Source organism: Fundulus heteroclitus, chromosome 15 (assembly GCF_011125445.2).
Source record: "Fundulus heteroclitus isolate FHET01 chromosome 15, MU-UCD_Fhet_4.1, whole genome shotgun sequence".
NCBI classification, from domain to species: domain Eukaryota; kingdom Metazoa; phylum Chordata; class Actinopteri; order Cyprinodontiformes; family Fundulidae; genus Fundulus; species Fundulus heteroclitus.
This window is the reverse complement of record NC_046375.1, coordinates 1,051,933-1,064,772: the sequence shown is the minus strand read 5'-3', so window position 1 is coordinate 1,064,772 and position 12,840 is coordinate 1,051,933. Positions and strand designations below refer to the sequence as shown.

Sequence of the window (12,840 nt, the reverse complement as noted above, 5' to 3'; positions counted from 1 at the left end):
AAGGAAGCAATGATGCAAGGAAGGAGGAATTGATGCTAGAAAAGGAAAGCGGGAGGAAGAAAAGAAAGAATGATGCAAAAAAGGGAGGAACCCAGAAATGATGGATGGAAGGAAGGAAGGAAGCAAGGAAGGAAGCAAGGAATGACACAAGAAAAGTTGGAAGGAAGGAAGGAATGATGCAAGGAAGGGGGAGAGGGAAGAAGAAAAGATGGAAAGAAGGAAGGAAGTGGGAATGAAGTAAGGAAAAGAGGGAGGAAGGAAGCAATGATGCAAGGAAGGAGGGATCGATGCTACGAAAGGAAAGCGGGAGGAAGGAAAGAAAGAATGATGCAAAGAAAGGAGGGAGGAAGGAATTAATTATGCAAGGGAGAGAATAAGGAATGATGAAAGAAAGAGGGAAGAAGGAAGGATGGAAAGAAGGAAGGGAGGGATGAATAATACAAGGAAGGAGGTAGGAGGAAGGAATGACACAAGGAAGCATGCAAGGAAGGAAGGAAGGAAGGAAGGAAGGAAGGAAGGAAGGAAGGAGTGATTGATGCTAGAAAGGAGGGAGGAACCCAGAAATGATGCAAGAAAGGTAGGGAGGAAGGAAGGGAGGAAAGAAAGAATGAAACGAGGAAGGAAGGGAGGATAGAAGGAGATAAGAAAAAGGAAATACTTAAGGGAAAAAAAGTAAATAAGGTAGGAAAGAAGTAATGGTACAAAGAAAGGAGGAAGAAAAAAGAGATAAAGGTCATAAGGAATCAGAATCAGACATACTTTAATAATCCCAGAGGGAAATTACTAATAAGGAAGGAAGGAAGGAAGGAAGGAGGGGAGGAAGGAGGGGAGGACCCAAAGAAGAAAGGGAATATTTTGCCCATTTTTATTTTTCTACACACCTGGAGAAATACCAAATCTAAATTCCCAGTTTTCCTGATAAGGAGGCCTGACTGTAGCCTCACATGTGGTAGGAAAGATAATCTGACTGAACAAATCTATCAATTTCCCCCCCCCAAAAAAAATATCCTTCCTTTAGATAACGACTTAATGTGACCTTCCTCACACCTGACTCTTCATTTTCTAGTCAAAAGAGACGACAAAGAGCAGTTTTTTTTTTTTTTTTTTATGTTTTACCTGAGGAGTGAAGGGTGACCCACAGTGGAGCCGCAGCTCAGCTGGATCACCGTTCTGGCCTTCAAGCCGTTTCCACAGACGGCGTCTCCCTCTGAATAGCTGACAACGATCTTCCCATCTGCAAAGGGGCGCAAATCTTTTTTCATGAAGACGCTTTGAATTTGCAAAATTCAGCCACATGTGTGGTTAAAGAAAAATGTTTCAGCTGAAGAAAGGTATTTGCCGACTAACACTAAGAGCAGATGCTTACCGGCGTGGCTCATTTTCTGCGTGTAAACCCAGCCCAGGGTCCGAGTCTCTCCGTCTGCGGAGCGTCGGCACACCGCTGCCCCCTGTGGGCAGCTGAGGAGCCCGCCGTGGATGCCCTGACACAGGTTGATGAAGTACCTGAGGAAAGGCATCCACATTCATTTAGACCTCAGGGAGGAACGCAGCATTAATTGTTGCTTATTCTACCTTGTGGAGACGCACTGAGCTGCATGTGTTAGATGTTTAATCGCTCCGGCTCAGAAGATTCAAGACTATTTTAACCAGTTGAACCGCTCCCCATTTACTAACTTACAACGTTGAGCCTCGGTTTGTTTAACTGGGATTTCTTGACATGCCAACATAAAGCAGTGCATCGTTAAATTTAAGAAAACGATACACAAGAAAAAAGCTGAAAAAAAAAGAAAAACTGGCTTGAAGGTATGATGGAGGGCTCCGTACAAACACACTTCTTTTCCCTGGCTTTTTTTTCCTCCTTTTTTTTCTCCTTTTTTTTCTCTTTTTTCCCCCTTTTTCCTTTTTCCCTTTTCTCCCTGGCTTTTAATCAAGTCTAAGTGGACACCTGGCAAAAAATTTCCTTCTATTTTATTGCTTTGTGTTTATGTATTTTAGTTTTTACCTTATTTCCCGCAGCTGTGATATCTGTACAGCACTTTGGTCAACCCCAGTTGTTTAAAATTTGCTTTATAAATAAAGTTTGAGTTGAGGCCTTTTTTTTTTGGTCTTTTTTGCCTTTTTTTGTCCATACACAGTGTAAAGGTCGGTTGGGACATTGCACAGAAACCCTGTTAAATGGCTCAACAGCACCATCTGCTGGCTGGTCTGTACCTGCAGTCAGTAGCATGAGTAGCAAGGAATTCTGGGTAATCCTCAGAGCAGCGGCTTCTCTGCATTGAGGTAATGTAGCTATGGATGTCTGTGGATGAATAGTATTAATAAACTCCTGAAAAAGTATAAAACTTAATGTAACTGTACTTTATCGTTGATATTATACTGCAAAAAAGGGAACCAAGAGTGAGTCAAAATTTCTTAAAATGAGTGTGAATGTCTCTGATTTGAGCAGGTAAATAAAATGATCTACCAATGCAATGAATGTTGTGACACCTGAAATAGGATAATTAGATAAAATGCACTTTAAATGGTGATGAGCTGTTAAAATTTTTATTCTATTGGCATTTTATTTACCTGCTCAAATCAAGGACAAATGCACTAATTTCCAGATTTTTTTACTTGCTTTTAGTTCCCTTTTTGCAGTGCAGAGGCGTGATGCTGTTTTCCTCGTACTTTCAGCTCGTCTAGTTTAGGTCTCTATTTTATTTAAAAGCAACACGTGCCGTCTTTTGAATGTGATTACAGGCAGTGAACATTTTTGATTGCTCTTACTTTTTTTTTGGAGCGCTGGTCCTAACTGTCGTTAATATTATATAGTTTATACGATGTTGAGAAATGGCAAATGTTTGAAAGTATTGTTAAAAAATGTAAATTATTCATACTTTATGGGTGGAAGGAGAAGAAGCAGTTTTCCAGATGCCATGTAGATGCCAAACCAAACAAGTGGATGAAGGAGGTCTGATCAGGTGAGACCAACCCTGAAAGGCTAGGCCAACCTTACAATTATGTGTCATATATAAAAACTAACACTGTACATCACCCTGAACACATCATGGTGAAGAATGGGCATAAATTTCAGTTTCTGTAGAGTTCATAGAAACAAACCCCCAATCTAGGAGCTTTAACTGCATCTAAAGAAGTTTTACAAGACAATGAATTGTTTAGCCTTTTTCTTCCACTTCTTAATACACTACTTGGAATTAATAGACCATAAAAAACAGTTTGTGACTGTAATGGACAAAATGAAAACCATTCGGACTGGTATCAATATTTTTCCTCCTAGCAGGTCATCAGGCAGAAGTCTGTTAATGCCTCACCAGTTTAAACCAGATTTTTAAAAGCAGGTCATCATCTAAACCGTGAAGAACAGGAGCGTCACAAACTTTCATTTGTATATTATGTAACAGAAAAAAATAAAAGGTTTTAATACCAACAGCCTAAAGGCCATTGGCCAAACTTACGAATATCCGTGGCTGCTGAACTTCCACGGTTCAGTGAGCGATGAAAGGGATCGGAGATCGAAGGTGTTATGCTGCCACACCAGTTTGCACTCCATCTTCTGCGGAGGACAAGCGACGCTGGTGCGCCACTGGAACATGGCCGAACAGCCCGCCGTCTCAGACAGCAGCTCCGGCGTGCCGTGGCCGGCGCCGTGGTCGCACCTGAAGAGGATGGAGGACTGTCGCTTCGCAGAAGCTGGAACTGAGGGAGAAAATGGAGAATTTCACATTTGAAAAGTGGGTCTGAACTTTGACTAGGCCACTTTGACGCTGCCCCATTGTAGCTCTTTGCTGTGCAGGTCATGGGCATTTAATTACAATATAATGTTTTCATTAGTTGTCAGAATTAACCAATTTAAAAGAAATAACCACTTGAAATATATCTGTGTCTAATGAATGAGTAGAATATCGAAGTTCACCTTTTTGAACGAACTTACTAAAAAAAGAAAAAATTTCATGCAATTCTAATTATATCTAATTATATATATACACAAATGCTGGATTCAGCATTTTAAGGTTTAGATGGGTGTAAATTGGTAGCTTTATCGCGATATGACGTCATATCAATTGGCGTGGATGACGATACGTTATTTGCTGTTATCACAAAGTCTTTTACAATTTCATATCAATATGATGTGATTTCATCTGCCCATCTATTAGAATCAAAAATACTTTAATAATCCCAGAGGGAAATTGCTGAAATTAATAACACTAACACTATTATTTACATTAACATCAGCTCACAAAAAACAAAAAAATATGATTTGATCATATATTTCTAAGCAGGCATTTAAATAATAATAATAATACACCTATTCACTTTACTCACATGCCTTGTGAATTTCAAAAATTAAAAAGGTACATAGCCACGTTATATGCTCATAGAAAAAGACCAAAAGCCGTTTGATGATGATAAAATAAGGTTATATACACCAAGCCTCCATCCTGATCATGTTTTGATGGTCTTTTTTGAGCCTAAAAAGAATCCCAGCAACGTGCGCGATGAGCAGATAAAAACACATGTGGCGCCATCTACAGGCAGTACCGCAGAACTATCAGAAAGGCAGATGGCGACTAATAAAATGCCGGACCGAGCTTGAAATGCCTCGCAGTAAAACAACAGCTCACTGAACGAAGACTAACCGTTATTAATTAAATAAAACAATCTAACAGCAACTTTAAGAGCCTCATATCAGAACCTCACAGAAAAATGTAATTCCCGTTCATAAGCGGAAACAGGGACACAGCATCAAGGTAAGATATGGTTTTGACTGGGAAGGAGCGGTCACCAGAAGATAAACTCTCACCTTCGTTGCAGAATCCCCACTTCTGGTCCTTGTCGTAGTTGGAGGTTGTGGCGCACCACTTCCTCCCCTCCGTCCTGCCGTCTTTGGTGCATTCGTTGTACTGCTTGCCCATAAAGGTGAAGGGGAACACACACGTCTCGTTCGTGACGGTCACTAGAAGACACAAATCCAGCTTTTTTTTTTTAAACTGGCTCTTTTTAAAAGAGTTTATAAACAGCTGATTTTCAGTCACAAAGGGAGACATTTGTAGTCGGCTTTTAAAAAGCAGCTTCCTACGTGGGCATGGGTCTCCTCCTCCGTACTGCATCAGCACCGCCTGCTCGTCATGTTTGAAGTCCATCGTCATGGCTTTGCTGATGCCGTACGACGACGCAGAACCAGAATCCCGCATCAGGCAAACGGCGCTCTGCTTACAGTCCTTCTCGGCCACTGCGCCGCACACGTTGATGTGATACGTTCCCGAGCTGTTCTTCACCTGACGGATCAAAGAACAAAGACATTCAGGGGAACGGTTTGTGTTTGTAGTTCTGAAGCCAAAGACGCTGTTCCAGCCAAACTTACAAAAGCAAAGAGTCACATCCCAACATGGCTGCAAGAGCGCCGTCTACAACTTAATGCAACTTAATGCAGCAAAACCAGCAGAACATCCCATGACCCTGATGTCTGGTTGCAGCTGAAAAACTACTGATTTTTGGCCAACATACACTGCAAAAAGGGAACAAAAAAAGGGAAGTTTGTGTATTTATCCTTGATTTGAGCAGGTAAATAAATTGATCTGCATTTGGAATAACATTTTTACACCCAAAATAGGAACAACTCATCCAAATTTCAAGTGCGGTATATCTAATTATCTTATTTTAAGGGTCAAAATACTCATTCCATGGGAAGATAAATTTATTTACCGGCTCAAATCAAGGACAAATACATTAATTTATTTATTTTTATTTCAGTTTATGCAGTGTAAATATCTGGGGCCATTGATTGACTCCAATCTTTCCTTTAAAGTTCATGTCAACAAAATTCATCAAATAGTTGAGCTAAATCTAGCAAATTTATCAGAAATAAAATGTCCACTGAGGCAGCAAAAAAATTATTGTTTAACCGCCTGGTCACAGGCTTCAAATAGTACAATGAAACCAGTCGAAATATTGGACAAGCAAGCCATTAAGGTTATGGATTGAAAAAGAAAAAACAAGACACTATCATAATGGTGATATATTAAATAAGTATGTTTTTTTTTTAATTGGACTGACTTGTGCAAATTTGCAGATTTATGCTTGATTTACAAGGTAAGTTCACTAAACATCTGAAAAAAATGGCTGGTAGATAAATACCTTTGTCACCACTAAAACTACATCGGTTGTGCTGCATTTGTACATTTGTACTGTATTGTGGTGTATTGGATTATCTTTATTTTCAGTGTTTTGTTGTTTTTGTGTCAGTCTAGTTCAATCTCATGTCCTTACCAATAGGGGTGGGCGATATGAAAAAAATCTAATATCCCGATATCTTTGGGCTATATCACGAGACACGATATATATATCACGATATGTTCAAATAACCTTTAATAAATGTTTTTAGCCACATAATGCCTAAAGTTGCATTAGTATATCTCATATTAACATGTACAATTGGGTTTTTTTTGTTTGAAAAACTGATTGCAAAATAACAATTAATTTAAAATGTTTTTTTTTGTTTTGTTTTATTTTATCCACAGCTGCACATAGAAGCATTTCACAAATTACAATATTGTCACATTAAAGCTCTTTCATGGTCAACACTGGACCTTAAAAACAGAACATCCCAGCGGCCAAAAGGAACACCAAGGAAAAATCTGACACAAAATAAACATGAAATTAAAGGTGCTCTTTTGTGCTTAAGACATATAAACTTCTATAATAAAAATGCGACAATCCCAAAAACAAAAGCTTGTGTTGTGACAATAAAATCAACTGACCAGTCGCAGCTACATATTCAGAGCATCTCAAAAATATTTCCGTTGCTCTTTAGGTGCTGGGAAATTTTGAACAAATGTTTTTTTCTGTCATATGGGATTTAGCAAAAGAAGACGCCCGTTTAAACTAAAGTTGAATTAACGTTTCCTACGGTGTGTGTGTGCGCGTGTGTGTGTGTGTGTGTGGGGGGGGGGGTCGATACACGGAGTTTACAAGAGTCTTCCTTTTGCACTGGCTTTTTAGGTGGAACAAATTTGTGCTGCTGCTACCTTTTGTGGCAATGGTGTTTTGCAAATTTACCTCATTTTGTTTGAAATCCTTCTTCCAATTGCTGTCTCATCAACTCAGATAAGCGTACATGCTCGTTGTTGTGTGTGCGCGCGCCAGAGCGCTTACTGGGGGAGGAGCGAGCGATGCATTCACAGAATGTGGGAGAAACTAAACTCACAGTGAATTAAATACAGCGGCTCAATCTTGCCATGAAAATTTACACGCGATAGCCGCGATAAAGTCATTTTAACTATCGCGGAGAGAAACTTGCGACACATCGAGTATATTGGATATATCGCCCACCCTACTTACCAACTGTGTTGGACTTATATTCCTGTATTTTATTGCTTTTTTAACATCATGGCCAGAGGACCATCATAGATGAAAAACAGCCTTAGGCTAATTCTGGCTTTTTTTAACTAATGAATTGTTGAGTCATGTGTTTTATTAAATTGCTTTGTTGTTTTTTTTTTACACCTAAAATAGGAACAACTCATCCAAATTTCAAGTGCAGTATATCTAATTATCTTATTTTAAGGGTCAAAGTACTCATTCCATGGGAAGATACATTTATTTACCGGCTCAAATCAAGGACAAATACATTAATTTATTTATTTTTATTTCAGTTTTTGCAGTGTAAATATCTGGGGCCATTGATTGACTGAAATCTTTCCTTTAAAGTTCATGTCAACAAAATATGTCAAATAGTTGAGTTAAATCTAACAAATTTATCAGAAATAAAATGTCCACTGAGGCAGCAAAAAAATTATTGTTTAACCGCCTGGTCACAGGCTTCAAATAGTACAATGAAACCAGTCGAAATATTGGACAAGCAAGCCATTAAGGTTATGGATTGAAAAAGAAAAAACAAGACACTATCATAATGGTGACATATTAAATAAGTATGTTTTTTTTAATTAGATTGAATTTGCAGATTTACAAGTTCACTAAACATCTGATAAAAATGGCTGGTAGATATATACCTTTGTCACCACTAAAACTTCATCAGTTGAGCTGCATTTGTACATTTGTACTGTATTGTGGTGTATTGGATTATCTTTATTTTCAGTGTTTTGTTGTTTTTGTGTCAGTCTGGTTCAATCTCATGTCCTTACCAACTGTGTTGTACTTATATTTCCTGTATTTTATTGCTTTTTTTTAACATCATGGCCAGAGGACCATAGATAAAAAACAGCATTAGGCTAATTCTGGCTTTTTTTAACTAATGAATTGTCGCGTCATGTGTTTTATTAAATTGCTTTGTGCCATTTCAAATCAAATGAAGCTGCTGGTGCTCACCTGGACTTCACCAGAGAGCGGCTTCAGGTCAAACGTGAAATCCAGCTGTGAGTCTTTGAGCTGGCAGCCGCTGGTTTGAGTTGAATCTGGGCAGACGATGGGAGTCTCCCACTCAAAGATGTAGAGACAATCCTGCTGCCTCACCATCTCAGGAGAACCCTGCAAACACACATTATATAAAAATATAAAAGCGACGTTAAGAACAGAAGACGGGGAGACGGAGGGCGGGATGGTTTCCAGTTAATCGGCGCAGACTGACCAGCCCCAGGCCTTTCTTGCAGGTGAAGATGATGGTTGAGCTGTACGTCTGCTGACGGTCGAATGCACATGGGGTGGAGCTTTGGTAGGTGATGGACACTTCACCTGTAAATTTGTTGATCTTGGGGCCAGTGGTGGTCCGGCCAATATCCTTCAACAGAAAGAATTAAGAAAATTAAAGCAAAGAAGGAATACTTTTTACAGCCATTTAAAAGCCTTCAGATTCAGTAAAGATCCGAAGCTAATTAATTAACATTCAAAACCTGGTATCCCAGTAAATAGATCACATTATATTAAGAGCATCAGTTCTATTAAATTGACTGAAACCCGCAGCTGCTCACAAGAACAAGTTAAATCCATAAAGTCTGACGGTCAGAGGAAACAACGATCGAACCATTTGGCTGCAGTAACAACTGGTATGTTTAGAGGAATCGAGTTCAGGCTAAAAGCAGATAAAAAATTTAAAAAAAGCATTTTTATCAACAGTCTAGCTTGGTGCTGGTGGCATCATGCTGTGGGTGCAATACACAAAGTGGAGGGGATGATGAAGAGGAGGGACAGCCTCCAAATTCTTCAGTCTCACCACAAATCAACAGCTGGACTGACACTTGAACACCGTTTCCTACAAACGCTGCAAACAGCCTTCCTCTTTTAAAAAAACTCTTTTTACCTCTTAATACTCAAGAGGATTGTTGGTGTTTTTTTGTTTTTTTTGTACAGCAGTTTTGTCTATGTGTGTTTAAAGTGCTTTATAAATAAAGTTGGATTGAAAACTGGCTAACATTCGCTTCCAGATTGGCCCCTTAAACTACATCTAGAAAAATTACCCATGAGTTTATAGATTAGGTTCAGCTTAGAAAAACAAGCCGTTCTCTTTAAGCTCCTATTCTGCCACAAACATTGTTCACATATACAGTCAGAATTACGCTGGCTCTAAACCTTTGGGCTAAAAATGCAACTTGCTAAGAAACATTTAGCCAGATCTTAGCAGGGGTGTATGTATGAATATATTGGCTCCTGTGTGAACAAAATGCAAAGCTATGAAACATTTTGTTGCTTTTAAAAAACAACTGAAGTGGCAAAATGAATAATTATTCCACTTTATTGACAAGACATGCATATGTAGCAAAACTGTCCTGTTTAGAGTACTGTTCTCCTTAAAATACCTAAAATGACTTCACATAATTTTTAATCTGAGTGAAAGACTGGATGCTCCTTCACATTATTACATTTATTATTATTACATTGATTCACTTTTTTGCTTAGTTTATAACTCTTTAGCTCAGTGGTTCTCTTTTCTTGGCGGCCCATCCTGTGACTTAAAGTAAAGTTTTCACGCCCCCCCTCAAACCAATCTTTTCCACAGTAAAACATAATAAAACAAATCGTAATCTTCTTTAAATCACAAAATTGTTTTAAGTTTAACTGTATTTCACTGTATAACTGAATTCAAGATACATTTTTTAAATAGTCTCTCAAAATTTGTAATTTCCCTTGCCCATTTATACTATGACCCCCCTCCCCCCCAACTTTGGGAACCACGGCTTTAGTTTAACAGAATAAATCTAAAAAAATAAATTTAGATCACAGTGGTGTTCCACAGGGCTTTGGTTTGGGCCCTCAGTCGTTTTACATCTTGAGAAAAAATACTCAAGACGTTTTCAAGGGAAACTTTAATAGATAAAATTTCAGATTTAGCTTCTAAAAAGCTGCTTTATGCTTCAATTGTCTTCTCTAACAACTTTTTAAAGTAGTTATTTTCATTTTTCAAGCTATGAGATTGATGGACTTCTTATAAATAATACATTCATTCTGATAAATCGAGGTGAGCATCTATAAAAGAAATTTAATTAATCACCATTAATGACCAAATTCTACATTTAGTTGTTACTATATGTAGCAGAAATCTTTGGGTGTTTTCTCACCACAGGCGCTCCTTTATTAGGGTTCATACAGACGGCCGCTCCAGGAGGACAGGTGACATTAGGGATGGGGTTCAAAGGCTCACAGACGTTGATGTAAAAGTCTGGAGATTCATTGGCTTGACCCACGGCAGTGTCTGAGGACAGAAATGGAGACGACATTTAACATTTAAGTTATATAGTGACTAGCTTGCTTGTGTAAATCCTGCAGGGAAACCTGTGCAAACCGACCTGTTGCTCTGTAGTACCCGGTGCCATGAATGAGAGGAGTGAGGTCTATTAGAGCCGAGCCATTCTGGACAGAACAGGTTACCTGATAATTTAAATAACAAGCATTAGAGGAGCTAGAAATCCATCGCTTCTTGTACTCTGGAATCTTTCTTACAAAGAGCTTAATGTTATTTTAATTAGACAACAGACCTCCACAGCCACATTCCTCCATTGCACCAAAAAAACATTCCTGTCTCCCACCGAGTTCTCTCAACTTAAACCCTATTTGCTCTGGAAATGATCTAATTTGTGAAGGAATGCGTCAGCTGCAAATCTGTAAAACTACCACAACAGGTCTTCCAATTAAGTGCTTTGTGAATCATTTGCTGGGCAAAAACCTAAACCAGGGGCCTGCAACCTTTACAGTCTAAGGAGCCATTTTTCCTACAGTCCACTTGAATTAAACTCGTTCAGAGCCGCAAATGTTGCCTGGCCTTTTGAGAAAAGACAAGTTCTAATTTTTGACAAAGATCTACTGTAGGAAATATGTTGTCATTGTTAAATAAACACCCTTTATGTCTATTTTGAGGTTTAAAAAAAGAGGATGAGTGGGATGTTGATATTTGTGGATAATGATGTAAAAAAAAAAATTATCATGGTTTCCAACATAATGAAAAAATATTGATTTAAAAGTAAGTATTACTTGCACTTTTAGTATCATTCTGTTGTGAAAATTAAAAGCAGTTATTCTAAAAAAAAAAAAACTGCTTAAAACCTGCTTTTCTTATTATTATTACATTTCAATACCATAATAAAAATGTAATTTGTTATTAAGAGCCACTGTGGAAGGTCCAAAGAGCCAATTGCGGCTCCAGAGACACAGGTTGCAGATCCCTAAACCGTGAACACCGGCATTTTAGGTAGAGAAATAATCAAAATTAAGCATCTATTAGTCAACAGTCGCATTTTAAACATTAAAAAAAAGACTTAAAAACCACGAGAAGACCTACGGCTTGTTCGCAGACCAGCGGCGTGTGCACGGAGAAGCGGTGCGTGCACGTTTCAGCGTTTGACTCGATGAGGACCGGCTCCTCAGGGGCGGAGCTCATGTGAGAAGGCCTGTAAAGATCACAGAAGATGTAGGTTTAAAAACACATTTAATCATTGCTATGGAGACACGGTGTCACTGTTTATTACATTTCTTTAGCAGCGAGTCCATAAGTTTTACCACCCTGCTTAAAGGGCCAGGAGTCAAGATAAACTCAGGTCCTAGTAGGGCTGTCACAAATCTGGCATGGTATCGATGCTAAATATTTTAGCATCCGAGGCAAACGAAGAGGCAAAACCCACAGATCTTGACAAGCCTATGAGCAGCACAACAAACATCTCAAGGACCGACACTCTGGCCTTTATGGTGATTTCTGACAGGTTGATAATTTAAAGTCCCTGTTCATAATTGTATTATAAACGTATTCCTGATGTTGCCATGACCGTTGGTCCGCATTAAAGTTGTGTGATTAGATGCGGCTAGCATGCTACCGGGCATGCGTTATATTTGGGTTGTTTATTTAGCATTTATTTATGCTTACAGGATTCTAACCAGCATCTGTGATTCTGTTAAGACACCATGTTCCATGTTGAGATTGAAAAAGGTGAGTTTTTTCATGTTAATAAAATATTTTTCAGGTCTTTAATTATCTGTCATTTTTTTATCCCCGCAGTATCAAAAATGGTATCAAGTATCAAATATTTTCCTGGGTTTTCGATATCGAGATTGAAATCTTAGTACTGTGACAACCCTAGGTCTTAGTCCAGTCTTTTATGTCACACTTCCAGCTGTTTTCCAGTTTTTATTTCTTAATTTCCTGACGTTAAAAGCCTTGAACATCCCCCCCTTTAACTGGATGTGAAGTAAACTCATCTTTACCCTTCGTAAGTGTGACCACTAGACACGAGTCTTTGTGTTGCATTACATTTAGACCCCAGAGAGAAATAACCTGACTCCGCCAGATAGATTTGCTCCGCATATCCATCTGGAAACCTTCCGTTGAAGTAATTTTAGGAAGGGGTGAAAATACCGGTTAGCTGATTGGCCTATGTTGGTGATAGACGGGCCAAATAAACC

General features: G+C 38.7%; 1 protein-coding gene across 1 annotated transcript in view; it reads right to left on the bottom strand.

The window, feature by feature from the left end:
* Nucleotides 1–12,840, bottom strand: part of igf2r (insulin-like growth factor 2 receptor) — a 73,676-nt gene that overhangs the window by 9,415 nt on the left and 51,421 nt on the right. Inside the window, exons 35-44 of the mRNA XM_036147188.1 lie at nucleotides 11,726–11,834; nucleotides 10,737–10,818; nucleotides 10,509–10,642; nucleotides 8,585–8,734; nucleotides 8,326–8,484; nucleotides 5,078–5,276; nucleotides 4,802–4,954; nucleotides 3,456–3,696; nucleotides 1,367–1,503; nucleotides 1,117–1,234 (exon numbers count right to left, since the gene is read on the bottom strand). Coding sequence (XP_036003081.1) covers nucleotides 1,117–1,234; nucleotides 1,367–1,503; nucleotides 3,456–3,696; nucleotides 4,802–4,954; nucleotides 5,078–5,276; nucleotides 8,326–8,484; nucleotides 8,585–8,734; nucleotides 10,509–10,642; nucleotides 10,737–10,818; nucleotides 11,726–11,834 — 1,482 coding nt within the window. The remainder of the gene's footprint in view (nucleotides 1–1,116; nucleotides 1,235–1,366; nucleotides 1,504–3,455; nucleotides 3,697–4,801; nucleotides 4,955–5,077; nucleotides 5,277–8,325; nucleotides 8,485–8,584; nucleotides 8,735–10,508; nucleotides 10,643–10,736; nucleotides 10,819–11,725; nucleotides 11,835–12,840) is intronic.